At 44.9% G+C, this 19,681-nt stretch overlaps 1 protein-coding gene and 1 pseudogene across 1 annotated transcript; both read left to right on the forward strand.

Moving 5' to 3' along the window:
- Positions 1-2,937: 2,937 nt before the first annotated feature.
- On the forward strand, positions 2,938-3,611 carry LOC147435195 (uncharacterized; annotated as a pseudogene).
- Positions 3,612-11,406: 7,795 nt separating this feature from the next.
- Positions 11,407-14,673, forward strand: LOC147435196 (uncharacterized). The gene is made up of 2 exons (XM_086489215.1): positions 11,407-12,427; positions 12,527-14,673. Exons 1-2 carry the CDS (start codon positions 11,407-11,409, stop codon positions 14,671-14,673), a joined length of 3,168 nt encoding a protein of 1,055 aa, XP_086345341.1.
- The last annotated feature ends 5,008 nt before the right edge of the window (positions 14,674-19,681 follow it).

Consider the following 19,681-nt stretch of genomic DNA (forward strand, 5'->3'; position numbering starts at 1 on the left):
GCCGTTAGCGGGGCCCGGCTAGCCCGCTCTTTCCTTGCCGTTATCTATGGTTAGTTGACGTTCACTTAACCCTTATGATCCCTCAACTGCCAGTTAACGACCCTTAATCCAACCTTTGTAACAGCACTTTTCTAAGATCTTTTCAGCTTTTCTGGACGACTAAAAATATCATTAGATTTTTAAAGCGTTTACACTTACTTCAAAAACATGTGTTGCACACGTACTACAATGCACAGCATTGCAGCGGCCAGCCTCCATGGCATCCATGTAGATGTGTCTTCTTGGGTTGTGGCATTGCCATGCACCCCTCACAACCAAATCAGTGCTCGAAAAAAAAACCATTTTCTGGACCATCTATCTATCTATCTTCTATACTAATATAAAGCGGGGAGGGATTCAACCCCCCCCCCCCCCCCCCCTCCACGTGGCTTCAGCTGATGCCTCCAGTTGGAGGTCCGCCGGATGGTAATTTGGTTTTTATGGTCGCTTTGGAGTTGACAGCCGAAGCCGCCCCATTCACGTCGCGCGCGAGTAGCTTGAATGAAGGAGGTACCAGTGCCGGAAGAGAAAGAGGGGGAGAGAGTCAGCGCTGGAAGAGAAAGAGGGAGAGAAAGTCCATTGCCTGCGAGAGAGAGAGAGAGAGAGAGAGAGAGAGAGAGAGAGAGAGAGAGAGAGAGCAGACCCGGCAGCTGAGAGAACAACTGCGAGAGCGGGAGAGAGAGAGAGAGAGAGAAGCAGACACGACTGCGAGTTGATGAACACCTGCGGGCTCTTCTCTCCAACCTACGGGCTCCTCGATTGCTGCTGCTGATTCTACGGCCTCCTCGCCGCTGCTGCTGATTCTACGGGCTTTGTTGACTGCTGCTCACAGGCTTAGGTACATTCTTCTCGCAGTTGTTCAAGTTGCTCCTAACCTGCACCCTCCTCTGTCAACACAACCTCCCCCACCCTCGCTGTCGTCAACCCGCAGCCGCTGACATTCTTCTCGCAGTTGTTCAAGTTGCTCCTGACCTGCACCCTCCTCTGTCAACCCAACCTCCCCCACCCTCGCTGTCGTCAACCCGCAGCCGCTGACAAAGCTCGCTGCATGCTGTGTAGTCGCTGCATGCTGTGTCGTCAACCGGCTGCCCTCTGACTTGCACTCCAAACCCGCCCGCCCCTGACTTGCACTCGCGCGACCTCTTCTTCGTGTTGTCGCCACCTCGCTGCACCCGCGGTGTCGTCAACCAGCAGCCGCTGACCCCCCTGTCGCCACCTCGCTGCACCCGCGCTGTCATCAACTAGTAGCCGCTGACCCCCCTAACCCACCCTCGCTGCACCGTCGCTGCACCCTCTCTGTCCGCTGTGCAGTCGCCCGCCGTGCGTGAGCTGCAGACGAGCCGTCGAGAGAGAGAGAGAGAGAGAGAGAGAGAGAGAGAGAGAGAGAGAGAGAGAGAGAGAGAGAGAGAGAGAGAGAGAGGAAATGATATATTAATGACTTATGTGTTTTTGTGTGTGTGTGTGTGTGTGTGTGTGTGTGTGAGTGAGAGAGAGAGAGAGAGGTAATGAAATATTGACGTCTTCATCAAAAGGTCAAAATCACCTATGAGTTAATTTGTGTGTGTGTGTGTGTGTGTGTGTGTGTGTGAGAGAGAGAGAGAGAGAGAGAGAGAGAGAGAGATGTAATGAAATGAAATATTGACGTCTTCAAAAGGTCAAAATGACCTATGAGTGTGTTTTTTTATGTGTGTGTGTGTGTGTGTGTATGTGAGAGAGAGAGAGAGAGAGAGAGAGAGAGAGAGAGAGAGAGAGAGAGAGAGAGAGATGTGAAATGAAATATTGACGTCTTCGAAAGGTCAAAATGATCTATGAGTGCGTTTTTTAATGTGTGTGTGTGTGTGTGTGTGTGTGAGAGAGAGAGAGAGAGAGAGAGAGAGAGAGAGAGAGAGATGTAATGAAATGAAATATTGACGTCTTCAAAAGGTGAATATGGCGTTATAAAATGGTGCGGATAGGGATAAGGAGAGAAGGAGGGAAATCAAGAGATCGGTAGAGAAGGAGGAAGCGCGATAGGGATAGGGAGAGAAATGGAGAAAGAAGGATAGATAGAGAAGTAGCCGACGCGGAGATTTATAGAGATGGAGAGAGAGGATGAGGAAAATATTTAGAGAGAGAGAGAGAGAGAGAGAGAGAGAGAGAGAGAGAGAGAGATGTAATGAAATGAAATATTGACGTCTTCAAAAGGTGAATATGGCGTTATAAAATGGTGCGGATAGGGATAAGGAGAGAAGGAGGGAAATCAAGAGATCGGTAGAGAAGGAGGAAGCGCGATAGGGATAGGGAGAGAAATGGAGAAAGAAGGATAGATAGAGAAGTAGCCGACGCGGAGATTTATAGAGATGGAGAGAGAGGATGAGGAAAATATTTAGAGAGAGAGAGAGAGAGAGAGAGAGAGAGAGAGAGAGAGAGAGAGAGAGAGAGAGGGAGATATGTAATGAAATGAAATATTGACGTCTTCAAAATGTCAAAATGACGTTATAGAATGGCGCGGACAGGGATAAGGAGAGAAGGAGGGAAATCAAGAGATTGGTAGAGATGAAAAATCGTGATATGGATAGAGAGAGAAATGGAGAGAAAGAGGGATAGAGAGAGAAGTAGCCGGTGTGGAGATTTGTAGGGATAGAGAGAGAGGCACCCAATAACTGCACCCACTAGAGAGTTAGAGAGAGAGAGAGAGGGAGGAAATTCTTTACAACGGTGGTGAAAAAAAATCGAGAGATAGGTGGAGAGAAAAGGGGGGATAGCGGATAGAGAGAGAAGTAGCTGACGCAGATAGGGATAGGGAGAGAAAGACGAAAATTGAGAGAGAGAGAGAGAGAGAGAGAGAGTATCGAGCCAATCCTGCTCCACGCTCTGTCCTAACTTATCCTAAAAACCTATCCTAACTTTCTCAGAGTAATGGAGCAAGCCCTTGCCTCTTGAGGAGATTCATTGGAGGTGGTCTTTTCTACCCCAGAGAGAAACCAAATCAACAATGTGCGAACTGCCAACCGTGTTGCACGAGGGGGGGATGGACCTTCAAAAAGGCAAATAACAAATGGATCATCAGAGAGGCAGATTGCAGATGAGCTAGGTGCCATCCGCACAATGTACTCCAACATTCAAGCCTCATGTGAGAGAGTGGAGGCATCACACAAAGAGAGCATTCACGGGTTGAGCCATTTACAACATCAGCAAGGGGTTTATCTTCGCCGCTTAGAGGTGCAGATGCAAGTACAGATCAATGATGTTTTGCAGCAACAAAACATAGTGCAAGTACAACTTTCTGAGATAAAAAGCAACCAGGACAAAATCATGAGCCTCTTGGAAATGTCTCTTCTTGAGAACAAACCTGACAAGGATGGCATTGATTTAAAAAGCATTGTGTCTGAATTGCGAAGCACCAGCAACAAATTGACTTCCGTAGCAATACAACATAATACAGGTGTATCTGAAGTCAGGTCTATCACAAACAAGCTCAATGCATTGGTGTCGACCCATTGGCCCAAGAAGGGGCTTAATGTGACTGGAGATATTCCATCGAGTTCAAAGCAGGGGGGCCCCTCATAGGAAGTGAAGTTCGTAGTGGATGATAATACTCACGTCTCCCTCATTTATATGCTTTGCGGATCTACATGTTCTTCTCTCTCATTTATAGGCTACTATGGGGATTTACGTTTTGTAGTGGATGGATGATGAGCGATAATACTCACATCTTCCTCATTTATAGGCTTTGCGAATCTACATGTTCTTCTCTCTCATTTTTAGGCTACTATGGGGATCTATGTGAGGAAGGTCTATCTTATGTATGTAGTGGATGGATGATGAGCTCTCTTTTCTAAGTGTTTTTGCCATTATGTCTCTTGAGTCACCCCCCCCCCCCCTCTCCTCTCTCTCTCTCTCTCTCTCTCTCTCTCTCTCTCTCTCTCTACCCCTAAGTGGTCAGGCTAATTTGGTGCACAGAGTCCTCTTCCCTTCTCTCTCTCACCTCTTTCAAGGTGTATAGATTTCGCCTCTTTCAAGATCTCTCTCTCTCTCTCTCTCTCTCTCTCTCTCTCTCTCTCTCTCTCTAAATGGTCATGTTAATTTGGTGCACAAACTCCTCTCCCCTTCTCTCTCTCACCTCTTTCAAGGTGTATAGATTCGCCTCTTTCAAGATCTCTCTCTCTCTCTCTCTCTCTCTCTCTCTCTAAATGGTCATGTTAATTTGGTGCACAAACTCCTCTCCCCTTCTCTCTCTCGCCTCTTTCAAGGTGTATAGATTCGCCTCTTTCAAGATCTCTCTCTCTCTCTCTCTCTCTCTCTCTGTCTCTCTAAAATTGTGGCCATAACATGTTGAAAGAAGTGATCTCCAAAGTTGTGTTATGCACGAGCTCTCTCTCTCTCTCTCTCTCTCTCTCTCTCTTTTCTTTTAGATCCTCTCTCTCTCTCTCTCTAAGTGTCATGCTAATTTGGTGCACAAAGTCCCAATGCCTAATTTAAGTTGTATAGATTTGCCTCTTTCAAGATCTCTCTCTCTCTCTCTATCTATCTATCTCTCTCTCACACACACTCTCTCTCTAAAATTGTGGCCATACTATGTTGAAAGAAGTGATCTCCAAAGTTGTTATGCAACGCATCTCTCTCTCTCTCTCTCTCTCTCTCTCTCTCTCTCTCTCTCTAAGTGTCATGCTAATTTGGTACACAAAGTCCCAATGCCTATTTTAAGGTGTACAGATTTGCCTCTTTCAAGATCTCTCTCTCTCTCTGTCTATCTATCTATCTATCTATCTCTCTCTCAGCTACTTTTCGGAGTGGTCTTTGTGAAAGAAGTAGCCCCTCTCTCTCTCTCTCTCTCCCTCTCTCTCACAGCTACTTTTCGGAGTGGTCTTTGTAAGAGAAGTAGCCCCCCAACCCCCCCCCCCCCCCCCCCCCTTCTCTCTCTATAAAATTGTGGCCATAACATGTTAAATGAGGTGCTCTCCAAAGTTGTGTTATGCACCAGCTCTCTCTCTCTCTCTCTCTCTCTCTCTCTCTCAACTATTGTTCCATAGTATTCATGCTAATCTGGTGCACAAGATCCTCCCCCCTCTGTAATCTCTCTCTCTCTCTCTCTCTCTCTCTCTCTCTCTCTCTCTCATAGTTTCCATACATGAAACGTGAGGGATGGAGACTATGAGAGAAGATCCACTCTCTCCTTAATTCTCCACATTTAAGATTACTTATAAGAGTTCTTTTTGGGACAGATGGCTATTGGTCCGAAGGTGTTGTCTCCTGGACATGCAAGACGTAGTAGGATCTGTCAAGCCTCTCGAGCTACGCGACGTGAGGCAGCAAGAGAGAGAGTTCGGCGCTCTCTAGGGGGGATTAATGTAGCTCGCTTGGAAGATTGCCAGCATTTGATAAATGTGGATCAATGCAATGAATTCTCTCAGGGAAGGGTTGGAATGGATGTAGATATTGATCCAATGCTTTTGCAAAATCGAGAGGAGATTGAAGTGAGAAGCAATTTGGAAGTCAATAATGGAAATGTTCATGGGGAGCCCATAGTTGTCTCTAGAGAGGGAGATTACTCCAAAGTCGAAAGGCATTGCCTATCCATCACCTACATATATCCTGAAAACACACCCTTGATGCATATCTCTATGTTGTCACTTTTTCACAAAAAGTCTATACTTCACAACATAGGCAGCTTGGATTTTTCATGTTCCCTTTGTGGTGCTTTTGCTTGGAAGATAGAAGCGAAGACCATTTGCACATTTGTGGGGAAAAGTTGTTGCAACTCAGGGAGTGTTTCTTTGCCACCATTATGTGAACCTCCTTTAGAATTAAGAGAATTAATGCACAGAGGTAATACTGAAGGAGTACGAGTGGAAGTGTGACGCGAGAGAGAGTGCGAGAAGAAGAGCACGACGATATGGTGAACTCGCTCTACTGTAATGTGTAGAGCATAGTGAGTTCTTATTAGGTTTTTACAAAAGAATATGTGTACATACCTGGCGGCCCGCCCACTTACCTGGGCGACCACATTGGGCTTTATACCCCAACAACCTCCCACTTAAAGTCCAATGTGGTACTTTAAGTGTGAGAGAAGCTACTATACAAGCTAATATACAAGAGATGTAGAGAAGTGATGTACTACCCTACACCTAACTGCTTGCGAAAATGCGCAAAGCTCTCTGAAGGAAGTCCTTTTGTAAGTAGATCAGCAGGATTTTCTGTGGTGTGAACTTTGACAAGCTGAAGTTGCTTATCCTCGAGCATTTCCCTGATGAAATGATACTTCACATCCACATGCTTTGTCTTTGAGTGATAAACTAGATTGCGAGCCAATTGTATAGCACTTTGACTATCACAATATAACACAGGAATCTCTTCTTTGATTCCCAAATCTGTTACTAGTCGATTAAGCCAAATTGATTCTTTGCATGCCTCTGATGCTGCAACATATTCAGCCTCTGTAGTAGACTGAGTAACACAATCTTGTAATCTAGAATGCCATGATACTGCTCCACCAGCCAATGTAAAGACATACGCTGACGTAGACCTTCGGTTGTCTAAGTCACCTGCATAATCTGAGTCTGTAAAACCCTTTACACTTAGCTCCTGACTCCCATAGCATATACGCATACTCTTTGTAGCTTTCAGGTATCTCAATATTCCTTTCACTGCCTCCCAATGTTTCTTGCCTGGGTTTGACATGTATCGACTTACTACTCCCACTGCAAATGCAATGTCTGGGCGAGTAGCAATCATTGCATACATCAAACTACCCACTGCAGACGCATATGGAATCTTATCCATTTCAGCCTGTTCTTCCTCGGACACAGGACAATCTTGTTTGCTAAGTTTCACATATGGTGGCAATGGAACACTCAGTGCCTTTCCCTTCTCCATATTGAAACGTTGCAAAACCTTGTCAATATACTCTGTTTGAGATAACCAAATCAACTTCTTTGATCTGTCTCTCTCAATGCGCATACCAAGTATATGACTTGCCTCACCCATGTCTTTCATGTCAAACGATTTTGCCATCTTTGAAATTTCTTCCAAGTGCTTGCCAGCAATCAACATGTCATCCACATACAAAATAAGGATCAGTCAACTACCATCCTTAGCCTTCTTTGTATATAGACAGTGATCGAACTCACTACGTTTGTAGCCTTGAGAAAGCATAAACTTGTGGAATTTATGGTACCATGCCCTCGGTGATTGTTTTAAGCCATAAAGACTCTTTAACAACTGGCATACCCAATCTTCCTTGCCTTTCTCAACAAACCCTTCTGGCTGCTGCATGTAAATTTCCACATCTAAATCACCATGCAAGAACGCTGTCTTGACATCCATTTGGTGCAACACCAAATCTAATATGGCAACCAATGCAAGAAAGCATCTCAATGTAGTCATCTTGACCACCGGAGAGAAGACTTCATCAAAGTCAATGCCTTGTTCTTGATTAAAGCCCTTGGCAACAAGCCTTGCTTTGTACTTTGGCTGACTATCATGAGCGGTGATCTTATACCTGTAAACCCATTTACAAGGTAGAGCCTTTTTGCCCTGTGGTAATTTAACTAGCTTCCATGTCTTGTTTTTATGCAGAGCTGTCATCTCTGACTGCATGGCCAATTGCCAATTCCCGGAGTCCTTCATTTGCACTTCTTCCTTGTAATATGAAGGCTCATTGCAATCAGTCAACATGACATAGTTCATAGATGGAACAAACCTATCAGGAGGTCGCGTGACACGTCCAGATCTATGCACAATAGGTGGCTCAGGCTCAGCCACAACCTGTGGTTCCACTCTATCCTGTCCTTGCTCCTCTTGAGCCCTGACATTTTGTCTTGCACGTGCAGGTCCATCTTCTTGGAAGACACCTCTTCTAATATCCTCAACCCTCTCTGGTTTAGAATGATATTTAAATGTGAGTATATGCCTCACAGCCAAAGACTCTGAGATGCTTGTATGAGGGCATTTTGCCTGACCATACCATCTCTGGCACTGAATCCTTCTGCAAAACCTTGCTAGGAGATCTATTTACAAGATGAACAGCTGTTGATACAGCTTCAGCCCAAAACCCATTTGGCAGCTGTGCATTAGACAACATACTTCTGACCTTCTCTTGTATGGTCCTATTCATCCTCTCAACAACACCATTTTGAGGAGGATTGTAAGGAGCAGTAAGTTCACGTTTTATACCTTTTGACTCACAAAAGTCCTGAAAGGCCTTTGAAACATACTCTCCACCATTGTCAGTGCATAAGCATTTAAGCTTCTTGCCACTCTGATTCTCCACAAGTGTCACAAACGTTTTGAAAACACTAAACGCTTCATCCTTGTGCTCGAGAAAGTAAACCCATACTTTCCTCGAGTAATCATCTATAAATGTCATAAAGTAAGAAGCTCCACCTAGAGATAGGTTAGGCATAGGTCCACACAAATCACTATGAACAAGTGCCAACTGTGTATCTCTTCTACTGCTTCTATGCTTATGTGGCTGCTGTGTTTTCTTACCATACAGACAATGTTCACAGAATTCAAAATCATTAAATGAAAAGCCAGGCAAATAACCAGAACAAGACAAGATTTCCATTCCCTTCTTGGACATATGTCCTAACCGGCTATGCCACAAAGAAACGTTCGGCTGCTCGGTTACATTGATTACATTTTTAGAGACATTTGATACATAAATCATGTAAAGTCCTCCAGACTTTACTCCATGTGCTACTGTCATAGAACCCTTGGATATCTTCCACATGTTCTATCCAAAAGTGGTGACGTAGCCAGCATCATCAAGTAAACCTGTGCTGATCAAGCTCTTTGTAATTGCGGGAACATGTCTCACATTCTTCAGCGTGAAAGAAGAGCCATTCTGAAACTTCAATTGAACATCTCCAACACCTAAGATCTCACATGTCTGCCCATTGCCTAGCCGAACATGATCTTTAGTGGTCACATAAGAGGTAAACCACTCCTTGTTTGGAGACACATGAAGTGATGCCCCTGAGTCTATAATCCAGTCACTCAGTGCATTTCCATCAGATGCTGTAAGAAGATCTGAGTCCATTGTATTCTTCAAGAAGTAGATGTCTCCTGACACTAGACTATCATCCTCTGAAACAGTGTTTGTCACATTTATTTCTTGAATCTTCACTGAGGACTTGTTCTTCTCACCATGGTCTTCAACTTTCTCTTTGCCTTTTTCTGCTTTCCATTCTCTGCAGTCTCTTTTCATGTGACCCTTCTTGCCACAATGGTAGCATTCTATGTCACTCTTGCCTTTAGCACTGCGGGACTTGCTACGAGACTGATTCCTCTTTCCACCTTTGTACTTTTCTTTGGTCCTTCCCCTGACAACTAAGGCTGTTCCTTTGCCTTTGTCCATTGTCTTTCTATTGGTTTCTTCAGTAAGCAGACTTCCTTCTACACCTGCTATGTTCAAACCATCTGGAGGTGCAGAATTACTCAAAGATGTGCAAAAAGTGTCCCAACTTTCCGGCAATGTGATCAACAGGAACATAGCTCTAACAGGTTCATCAAACTTGACACCTTGAGCTGACAACTGACTATAGATTGTGTTGAATTCATTCAGATGATTGGACATAGGTGTCCCTTCTTTCATCTTCAAGTCAACAAGCTTCTTAAGCCAGTATACCTGTGAAGCTGCACTCTGCTTCTCATAAAGATCACTCAGCTTTAACCATGCTTGATAAGCTGACATCTCGTCTGCTACATTGAAGTAAACGCTTTCTGTCAAAGTCAGCATAATGGTAGAAAGTGCCAATTCATCCATTTCGCTCCATTCATCTTCGTCCATATCTTCTGGTTTTATCCCCTTGAGCTTTATAGGTTTTATCTGCTTCTTTTGTACCAACATGTGCCAAATTTGCTTCTTCCACAATGGGAAATTGGTTCCATCCAGCTTCTTGATATTGTAAAGAGCAGTGTCCTATGATCCAGCCATAGCTACACTTCACAGTAGTTTACTTTCCTGGGAAAAATTCGGCAGAGTTTCCCCTATAAACTGACCTCTGAACCAATATCAACCTGTCAAATGAACCAAGAAAGCTTGAGATTCTGCAAAAATTTTGGCAGTCTCCTTTGTAAAATGGCTCTGGTGTACTAAAAACAGACCAAAAAACAGCTCAAAAAACCACTGTCTCTCTAACACTGTAAGCTGTGGGTAAACCTGTCCTGCACCTGTACTGTCTCGGACTGTCCTGTCACTATCCTGTAAACATAGACTGCGACAATGCCTCAACGGCAGTAAAGCAAAGATGCAATCCCAACTGTCTAACTCACAGTCAATACATCCTAGCTGCCTATCTAAGGGTGCTCGAGGGATCGCTCCAAGACCTGTATCGCCGAAAGGATCTCAACATTCAAGAATCCCCCAGCTCAATAAAACCTCACTCGACCCTCAACAAAGGCTGTAGTAAATCTGATAGTACATAGACTTCCCACAAATTCATACATCCACAAATTTCCCACTATATGTTGTAACCGCTGCGGCGGTTGTTTGCTGCGTGACTCACAGCCAGCAAACCCTCAACAAACATACATCATCTCTGACAATACATCCCATGTGGAAGTACCTGCAATGTTAGGATGAAATCTGGAATATCAAGCAGCAAACACAAGCTACCTGATGAACTAGTGGATGTCGCCTACAGTCTGTGTGTAGATGCGCCCGTGTCGTATGTGACACGCCTCTAAGAACTGTGAGCCGTCCTTCGATGTGTAGACAGCCACAAATCAACACTCTAGGAGTGTCGATATCCTCAGCACCTGCAGTCGTAGGCCGGAAAACCCCAAATTTGCAGAGTCGGATCTGCATCCGCTGAGACCACGTAGTCGAAAATGGCCTGCGCAGAACTTTGTCGAAGCCGAACGGTGACCGAGATGACCTCAGAATGAAATTCTGAGCACACCAAGCCCTACGGCCTCTCCCACAAGATTTGGGGCCGTGTCTTTGCCTGTCGAATTTCACTCCAATCTGAGCTGGTGACTCTAGCCTCCTGCAGTGCTGCCCCGAGCCTCGATCTGAGCTCTGATACCATTTGAAGGAGTACGAGCGGAAGTGTGACGCGAGAGAGAGTGCGAGAAGAAGAGCACGACGATATGGTGAACTCGCTCTACTGTAATGTGTAGAGCATAGTGAGTTCTTATTAGGTTTTTACAAAAGAATATGTGTACATACCTGGTGGCCCGCCCACTTACCTGGGCGACCACATTGGGCTTTATACCCCAACAAATACTAGAAGCAAGAAATTTCTAAAACATATTAGAGCATACAATAGTGTGTTGGCATTTGCTTCTTTAGGAGCTCATATAGATGAATCTCTCTGTCAAAGAAAAGGAATCTATACCTTCAAAGTGCATGGATCTATCTATCATAGAATTGGTCCATTGATGCCTGAAGAACAGCCAGATCAAATCCCTCACTTTGCTCAGTTGTATTTTTTTGACACTGAGAATGAGTTGCAAAATAGGATGCAACATGTTTCTAAACTCAGGCCAGATGTTTTGGAAATCTTGCAATCAATGATGCATTGCGTAAATCCGTACGTTCAAGCTTTCAGGCAATTTGCATCAATGGTTCAAACTTCCAATATTCCTGACATAAGGATGGTCATCACTGAGAAACGTACTAATGGCTGGCAGTACCTTGCTCCAACAGGTGCAGAAGTTGCTGCAATCATGCCTGGTCAAGACGATGAGAGCAACATTGGCCATCGAGATATTGTGTTGAATCTTTCTGGTGGTGGTCTAAGAAGAATCTCAAATTGCCACAGGTCGTACATGCCTCTCTTATATGTGTTGCTATTTCCAAGTGGTGTAGAAGGTTGGAATCCCTACATACAAGCATTAGACAGGCCACGGGAAAACAGAGAGCAAGGGGGAGGGAATACAAGGTATATTTCTACAATAGATTTCTACAAGTATAGATTGCAAATCAGGGATGACACAACACAATGTCTTCTACGTGGTGGTAGGCTACTGCAACAATATATTGTTGATGCTTACAATTGTATGGAGGAGTTGAGGCTTTTATGGGTTCACAATCATCAAAGTGATCTACGCAGTGAGGTGTATCAAGGTTTGGCTGACATGATCGGAGCAAGAGATGGAACAAGGGGTGACAGAGAACAGTTATTGGGTGCTAATGTTGGCAGGAGGGTGGTATTGCCTTCATCATATGTTGGTAGTCCACGCTATATGCACCAACTTTATCAGGATGCCATGGCAATTGTACGCAAAAGGGGGAAGCCTGATCTCTTCATAACATTCACATGTAATCCTGGTTGGAAGGAGATAGAGGACGCGTTATTGCCTGGACAAGCATCCAACGATCGTCCTGACCTTACTGCACGTGTTTTCTACCATAAGTTCAAGGATTTGATGGGCTTGCTGATTAAGGGAGAGATTTTTGGTAAGGTCATTGGACACATTTCTGTGATTGAGTTCCAAAAGAGAGGCCTTCCCCATGCCCACATTCTATTGATACTTTCTCCTGAACACAAACCAACAGAGACATCCCATTATGATAAGATGGTGTGTGCGGAGCTTCCTAATAAGGTGACATTTCCACAATTGTATGACATTATCAGTCGGTGTAATGTACATGGCCCATGTGGAAACTTGAATAGAAATGCTCCATGTATGGTAGAGGGAAAGTGTAGGTTTAAATACCCTCGAGGCTTCAGCGGATCGACTAATGTGGATAGGGAAGGATACCCAACATACATGAGGAGGGATGATGGAAATCACACTGTTTATAAGAATGTGCAAATGAATAATAAATGGATTGTTCCATACAATCCATTTTTGTCAGTAAGGTACAATGCACATATCAATGTTGAGGTTTGCTCCACTATATCCACTGTGAAATATCTCTACAAGTATGTGTATAAGGGACATGACAGGGCGACTATTGCTCTACAAGACACTGCAGGGATTTTAGATGAAGTTACAAACTATCTTAATGCACGATATGTATCAGCATCCGAGGCTATCTGGTGGATATTTGGGTTTGACTTGCATAAAGAGAAACCTGACATACAACGCCTCCATGTTCATTTACCTCATCAAAATCAAGTCTTCTTTAATGACAGAGCGACTATACAAAGTGTGGTGGAGAGAGAGGCCAGCAGAAAGACTACACTCACTGAGTGGTTTGTTGCAAATCAAAGATATCGAGAGGCCAATGATTTGTTGTACATAGACTTCCCAACAAAGTGGGTTTGGAAGTCAACAAGCAGAACATGGACTCCAAGACAGAAAGGAGACGTGATTGGAGGAATGTACAACATAGTTCCCACTGCCGGAGAGTTATACTATTTGCGCATGTTACTCAACAAGTGCAAAGGATGTAGGTCTTTTGAGGATATTCGGACCTTCAATGGACGAGTATATGAAACATTTAAGGAAGCATGCAATGCATGGGGATTATTGCAAGTTGATGATGAATGGTTTCTTTGTTTAGAGGAAGCTTCATTTCAACAAACAGGAAAACAATTACGGCTACTATTTGTAATCATTTTGGTTTTTTGTGAGCTGATATGTCCTGGTGCATTATGGAATCACTTCAGTAAGGAGCTTTCTGAGGACCATGTATATCATATGAGGACTTCCACAACTAATGAGCGTATCTATGAACGCATGGCACAAAACCAAGCATTGTCGAACTTGGAGACAGTGCTTCAGCAATATGGAAAGAGGCTCTCAGATTACTCTGGAATGCCCCAGGTGGATCACACATTGCAAGTAATGAGTGATCATGGAGTGCTTGCTGAAGAGTTAATGTATAATGTGGAGGAACAAAGAGGCCTGTCTGCTCGAATTGAATCATCTTTGAATGTTGGACAAAGGGAAGCTTACAATCGAGTTTTAGAAGCCATTGGCATGAATAGTGGGACTGTGTTCTTCTTGGATGGGCCAGGTGGAACAGGAAAGACCTATCTTTATAATGCCTTGCTCTCTCGCATACGTGGAGAGAGCAAAGTTGCTTTGGCATGCGCATCATCTGGTATTGCAGCACAACTTCTTGACAATGGAAGGACCGCACACTCTAGATTCAAGATCCCTATTGATATAACTTCTGACTCGACATGCAATATTAAAGTAAATAGCCAACTTGTTGAGCTGTTGCGAATGGCTTCATTGATCATATGGGATGAAGCTCCCATGACTCATAGACATGCTTTTGAGGCTCTTGACAAGACACTAAGAGATGTGATGGATAATAACATGGTGTTTGGCGGAAAGGTTTTCCTCCTTGGTGGTGATTTTAGACAGATCTTGCCTGTTGTACGTAGAGGTGGAAGGGCAGACATTGTTGATGCATCTTTGTGCCGCTCATACATTTGGTGTTGTACAGAAATTCTGCGTCTAACAGAGAACATGCGAGTGGTCAATTGTTGCAATAATGTTAGAGAAAGAGAATTTGTGCAATGGACACTTGATATTGGGAATGGCAATGTTTGTGATGGGGAGAGAGATGATAATGTAGCTTTGCCACCCTGCATGATGCCAGCACAAAATAGTTTGCAAGGTCTTATTGATTGCATATATGGAGACCTTGAAACACTCTCTTGCCATGCAACCATTTTCAAGGACAGGGCAATCTTGGCACCTCGCAACAAGGATGTGGATGCTATAAACAATTTGGTATTGTAGAAATGTCCTGGTACTTATATTTAATATGTCAGTGCAGACTTAGTGTGTGAATCAGATTGTGATAGCATTTTATTCAAAACCGAGTTCTTAAATAGTTTAGATCTTGGAGGAGGTTTTCCACCGCATGTTTTGCATTTGAAACAAAATGCTCCAGTTATGTTGCTCCGCAATTTGGATCCAAGAAGTGGTCTTTGCAATGGAACACGCTTGATTTGTAAGCAATTCCACAGCAAAGTGATTGAAGCAGAAATCATTACAGGGTCACATGAAGGAAATACAGTGTTCATCCCAAGGATTGATTTTCTCATGGGAGCTAGAGAAGGCCTCCCTTTTGAGTTGAAACGTCAACAATTTCCCCTGAGATGTGCTTTTGGGATGACAATCAACAAAGCGCAAGGCCAAACATTGGGAGTGCTTGGATTGTATCTCCCAACACCTGTTTTCACCCATGGTCAATTGTATGTGGCAATGTCTCATGTGAGATCGTCTTCTGCCATCAAGGTTGTGGTTGATGATGGTCACCACACAAGTGTGAGGAAAGGGGAAGACCAAAGGACATACACTTCTAACATTGTCTACAAGGAAGTGTTGCAATTGACCTCATTATGAAAATGAAATGCAGGTGTAAAGACCCATTCAGCCTTGCAAGATTTGGATTATGCAGTAGCTATGTAAATATAATATATAAACACCCATCTCATTTATAAGCTTTGTAAACGTACATTTTTAGTCTACCAATTTGCTCATAAATATTAGAGAGGTGTCTTCTTTGGAATATTACATTTTGAGGCCTTATATAGTGAAATGATAGGGGATCTCCATAATTGTGCTATGTATTTTTGGTCTGTCTCTCTCTCTCTCTCTCTCTCTCTCTCTCTCTCTCTCTCCCCAACCCCAAAATACATAGCACCAATCTTTGATCTTTATTTACTTTTGTTTTTTGAATGAAGATGGATCCTAACGCCTCCGTGACCTATACGCTAGGAAGGCGATGGAGAGGGGGAATGGGGAACACACCCGACATACAAACATCAGCCCCTATCTAGCTCAGGGTATCCACAACACCCCTGTCCTCTCGAAAACACCTTCAAAAAAACGATTCACACTAGCAGGGCCTCGCCTGCACTTCGCCCAACACACACACACGCCTGCACAATCCTCGGACAGTGATCACACTGATTTGGCCCACTTTCCGCACTTCCACAACTCAACACCTCTCTCTCTTTCTCTCTCACACACACAGGGGCCCCGGGGGGACGCACACGCTCACACACACCGGCACCACACACCTCGAAGACGAGCAAGGAAGAAAGGGGGGAAGGAGGGAGAGAGACGACACCAAAAAAAATCGGCAATGACAGCTTCTCTACACACCATGTACCAAACTCGTGTGGCCTGCTCTTGGCCGCCGCACTATAGCCATCACGACTTCATACCGAGGGGCACACACCTCCCTCCAAACTCGCATCCGTTGGCACATCCTCGACGAAAAATCCACTCTGGCTTCGCTTCAAAAAACCTCTTTTCTTCTTCATAGTTTTCATTGTGGCCGCCTCTCCTTCGCTCCTTTGAGCCGCGTCACGGACCAACCATGCTAGCTTCTGACTGCCGAATGCAAGCGCATGAAGTTCTCTCTCCTTCCTTAAGCCCCCAAATGAAACCTACTCCAAAACGCTGCCTTCCATTCTTTTCTTTCTTTCCCTTTAACCCAAGAAAAAAACCCAAGGAAGAAAAAAGCCACCTCCTCAGCAGTTGAGCCGGGGCTATTACCTCTTGTGTCTCCTCCTAGTTTTTTCCCTTCTTTTGTAATTCTTGCATTTGCTAAGACAAATCCTGCATGGTTCGCACCCAATTTTGTGGCACAACGGCTACACCTAGATTTGCAAGGTTCTCATTATGAACACCCTGAGCTTGGACCACTGCTTCATAGCCCGACACGCCTTGTTCAATCTTCTTTTTTATTTTCCTGCTTTTTGCCTTTGCGATGGCCATTGCACCATTATAGTTTTCTGGGCTCTCAAAATCCACTTTCTCTCTCACTTTAGGATGCAGGCATGCCATGCATTTATCGAGCTTGAAGTAGTCGCCATTGGCCAATTGCATGGCACTCGCTAACTTTGCCCAGCACACTTCAAAACGATCCAAAAACAAACTGAACTCTTCACTTACATCCTGCTTGAGCGCCTTCAGTTTGGCATCCATCTCGACTGGGGACGCCTCTTTGCGGAAGTCATGTAGAAAACGTGCCCGCATAGCCGGCCAAGCATGCCTCGGCTCACCTTCCAGATCTTCGTACCATATCTTTGCCTTCCCGCGCATCACCAAAGGAAATGTCTGCATCTTGCTGTCTTCGTTCGGCATGCGCAGCGACAGCATATACAGCTCAAAGTCTGCAACCCACTCATCAGGATTTTCTTCACCTGTAAAAATCGGACCATAGCTTCGAGATGCCATGTCGACCAACACCAAACACTGCTTTTCTTCACTTAACTGGGAGCAATCAGTGTGCTCCTCTGTGGGGGCACAAGAAGATGGAGAGGGAAAATGGGGAACACACCCGACACACAAACAACAGCCCCTATCTAGCTCAGGGTATCCACAACACCCCTGTCCTCTCGAAAACACCTTCAAAAAAACGATTCACACTAGCAGGGCCTCGCCTGCACTTCGCCCAACACACACACGCCTGCACAATCCTCGGACAGTGATCACACCGATTTGGCCCACTTTTCGCACTTCCACAACTCAACACCTCTCTCTCTTTCTCTCTCACACACACAGGGGGCCCGGGGGGGCGCACACGCTCACACACACCGGCACCACACACCTGGGAGACGATCAAGGAAGAAAAGGGGGAAGGGGGGAGAGAGACAACACCAAAAAAAATCGGCAATGACAGCTTCTTTACACACCATGTACCAAACTCGTGTGGCCTGCTCTTGGCCGCACTATAGCCATCACGACTTCATACCGAGGGGCACACACCTCCCTCCAAACTCGCATCCGTTGGTACATCCTCGACGAAAAATCCACTCTGGCTTCACTTCAAAAAACCTCTTTTCCTCTTCGTAGTTTTCGTTGTGGCCGCCTCTCTTGCAAAGCCTTCGCTCCTTTGAGCCGCGTCACGGACCAAACATGCTAGCTTCCGACTGCCGAATGCGAGCGCATGAAGTTCTCTCTCCTTCCTTAAACCCCCAAATGAAAACCTACTCCAAAACGCTGCATTCCATTCTTTTCTTTCTTTCCCTTTAACCCAAGAAAAAAACCCAAGGAAGAAAAAAGCCACCTCCTCAGCAGGCGCCCGGCACTATTACCTCTTCTGTCTCCTCCTAGTTTTTTCCCTTCTTTTGTAATTTGGCCCTTCACCTTTTGAGGCTCAAGTTTCTTTTTTCCTTTTTTAAGCTCCAGCCACCCCTTTCCTTTTTTCATTTGCAAAACAAAGGGAGCTCCCGCCTTTGACTCACGTGCCGTCGGTGATTTTATGTGCTTGAATTCACCAAATGAGTTTTACCGGCCACGCCGCATGGGAACTTCACCGACTAATTTCCAATTCCAGCTCTCGTCCACCACTCAATGTCACGCTAGCCTCGAACAATACATCCAAAAAAGAAAAAAACTGAGTTTACCCCTGCCGCCATATCCTGCTGCCAAGCCGCAAAGCCCGGATGGAAGTTTGCATCGCCGACTTGCTTCAACACAAATACCATTGCTTCTCGACTCTTCCTGGCTCACAATCCGAGGCAACCCAAAACGGAAAAAATCATCTGTGGCCTTTTACTGCCCACGGCTCCCAACTTTATCTTGCCGTATTTGACTGACCGAGTATCCGATGGACGTGCGGTCGACTCGTGCTGACTCCACATAGCGCACGCTATTATCGAGAACCTTGGCAAGGCCCAAAATATGCAAGACGGCACATCCTTCAATGCAGCCAAGTGGGCTCAGACTTGGCCCCCGGAAAATCTTCAAACGGCCATAACTTTCTATCCATAGCTGCGATTCGCAATCCGAGAAGACATGCATGCTCCGTAGCTCGAGCTTTACACGTGTATCCATTGATCCCATTTTTTTGCCACCTGTCTGTACCTGCCCTGTCCGTCGGGACCTGCAAAACCTTCCATCTTTGGATTGGCATATCTTTCACACCGAAACTCCGCTTGACGAGATGTCTGGACGAGCTTCTAGAGCATCTTGAACACCACATTTCGGGGCACATTCCACGCATCTTGAACACTTGACGTGCCGTCCCAATTAGCCCACTTCGGAGGCCCCCCTGTTCTTAAAAACCCCTTTAAGCACGCATTTCCGTTGCCACTGTCCTGCTGAGGTCTCCCACACTGGCTTTAGCCCTTTACCATGCACCTGTTAGCACCCTTTGCAGTGCATAGCACACTTTACAGTGCGGACGAACTTTGGCTGCACCAACGACCTCGACACATCCAAGGTAAAAGATAGGTCTTTCCCTCTCTCTCTCTCTCTCACACACAGACACACACACACACACACACACACACACACACACACACACACACACACACACACACACACACACACACACACACACACACACACACACAAGAATTTGAAACTCACAATCACCAATTATGTTCTAGATCCAATACTATGGAGGGGCCCTATCAGCGCCATGGAGGTTATTCATCTGCTCGAGGTTTTGGATGTAGTAAGGTAACAATGTTGATGTCGTAAAGTAACTAGGTTCTATTTTGTCTCTATTTTGTTTATACTAATAGACTTTTGATTGGATATAGATTACAAAATTACCCACAATTCTTGCTGGTGGGATTTTTCGAGGCCTCATATGATCCAAGTTTGCTCTGCTACATCCAAATTGCTATCCATAGAGGATTCAGAGCACGTATCACCATTGCAGAGCTCGGAAGAACCCTCCCAATGAATGCTGTGTTTTCTCAAAGTCTAACCCATGGTAGTTGGTCCCTACACATTTTTGTTCTGGGGTCTATCCCCCCAGTGATTGGTCGATGCGTCT

Source organism: Adiantum capillus-veneris, chromosome 18 (assembly GCF_014529385.1).
Source record: "Adiantum capillus-veneris isolate H3 chromosome 18, ASM1452938v2, whole genome shotgun sequence".
In the NCBI taxonomy this organism is placed as follows: domain Eukaryota; kingdom Viridiplantae; phylum Streptophyta; class Polypodiopsida; order Polypodiales; family Pteridaceae; genus Adiantum; species Adiantum capillus-veneris.

What these genes read in the sequence shown, in the direction of transcription:
- LOC147435196 (XM_086489215.1), top strand. Translation starts at nt 11,407, where the DNA reads ATGCCTGAAGAACAGCCAGATCAAATCCCTCACTTTGCTCAGTTGTAT. An exon ending in GATTAAGGGAGAGATTTTTG is followed by an intron (nt 12,428 to 12,526) that starts GTAAGGTCATTG and finishes ACAAACCAACAG; the next exon opens with AGACATCCCATTATGATAAG.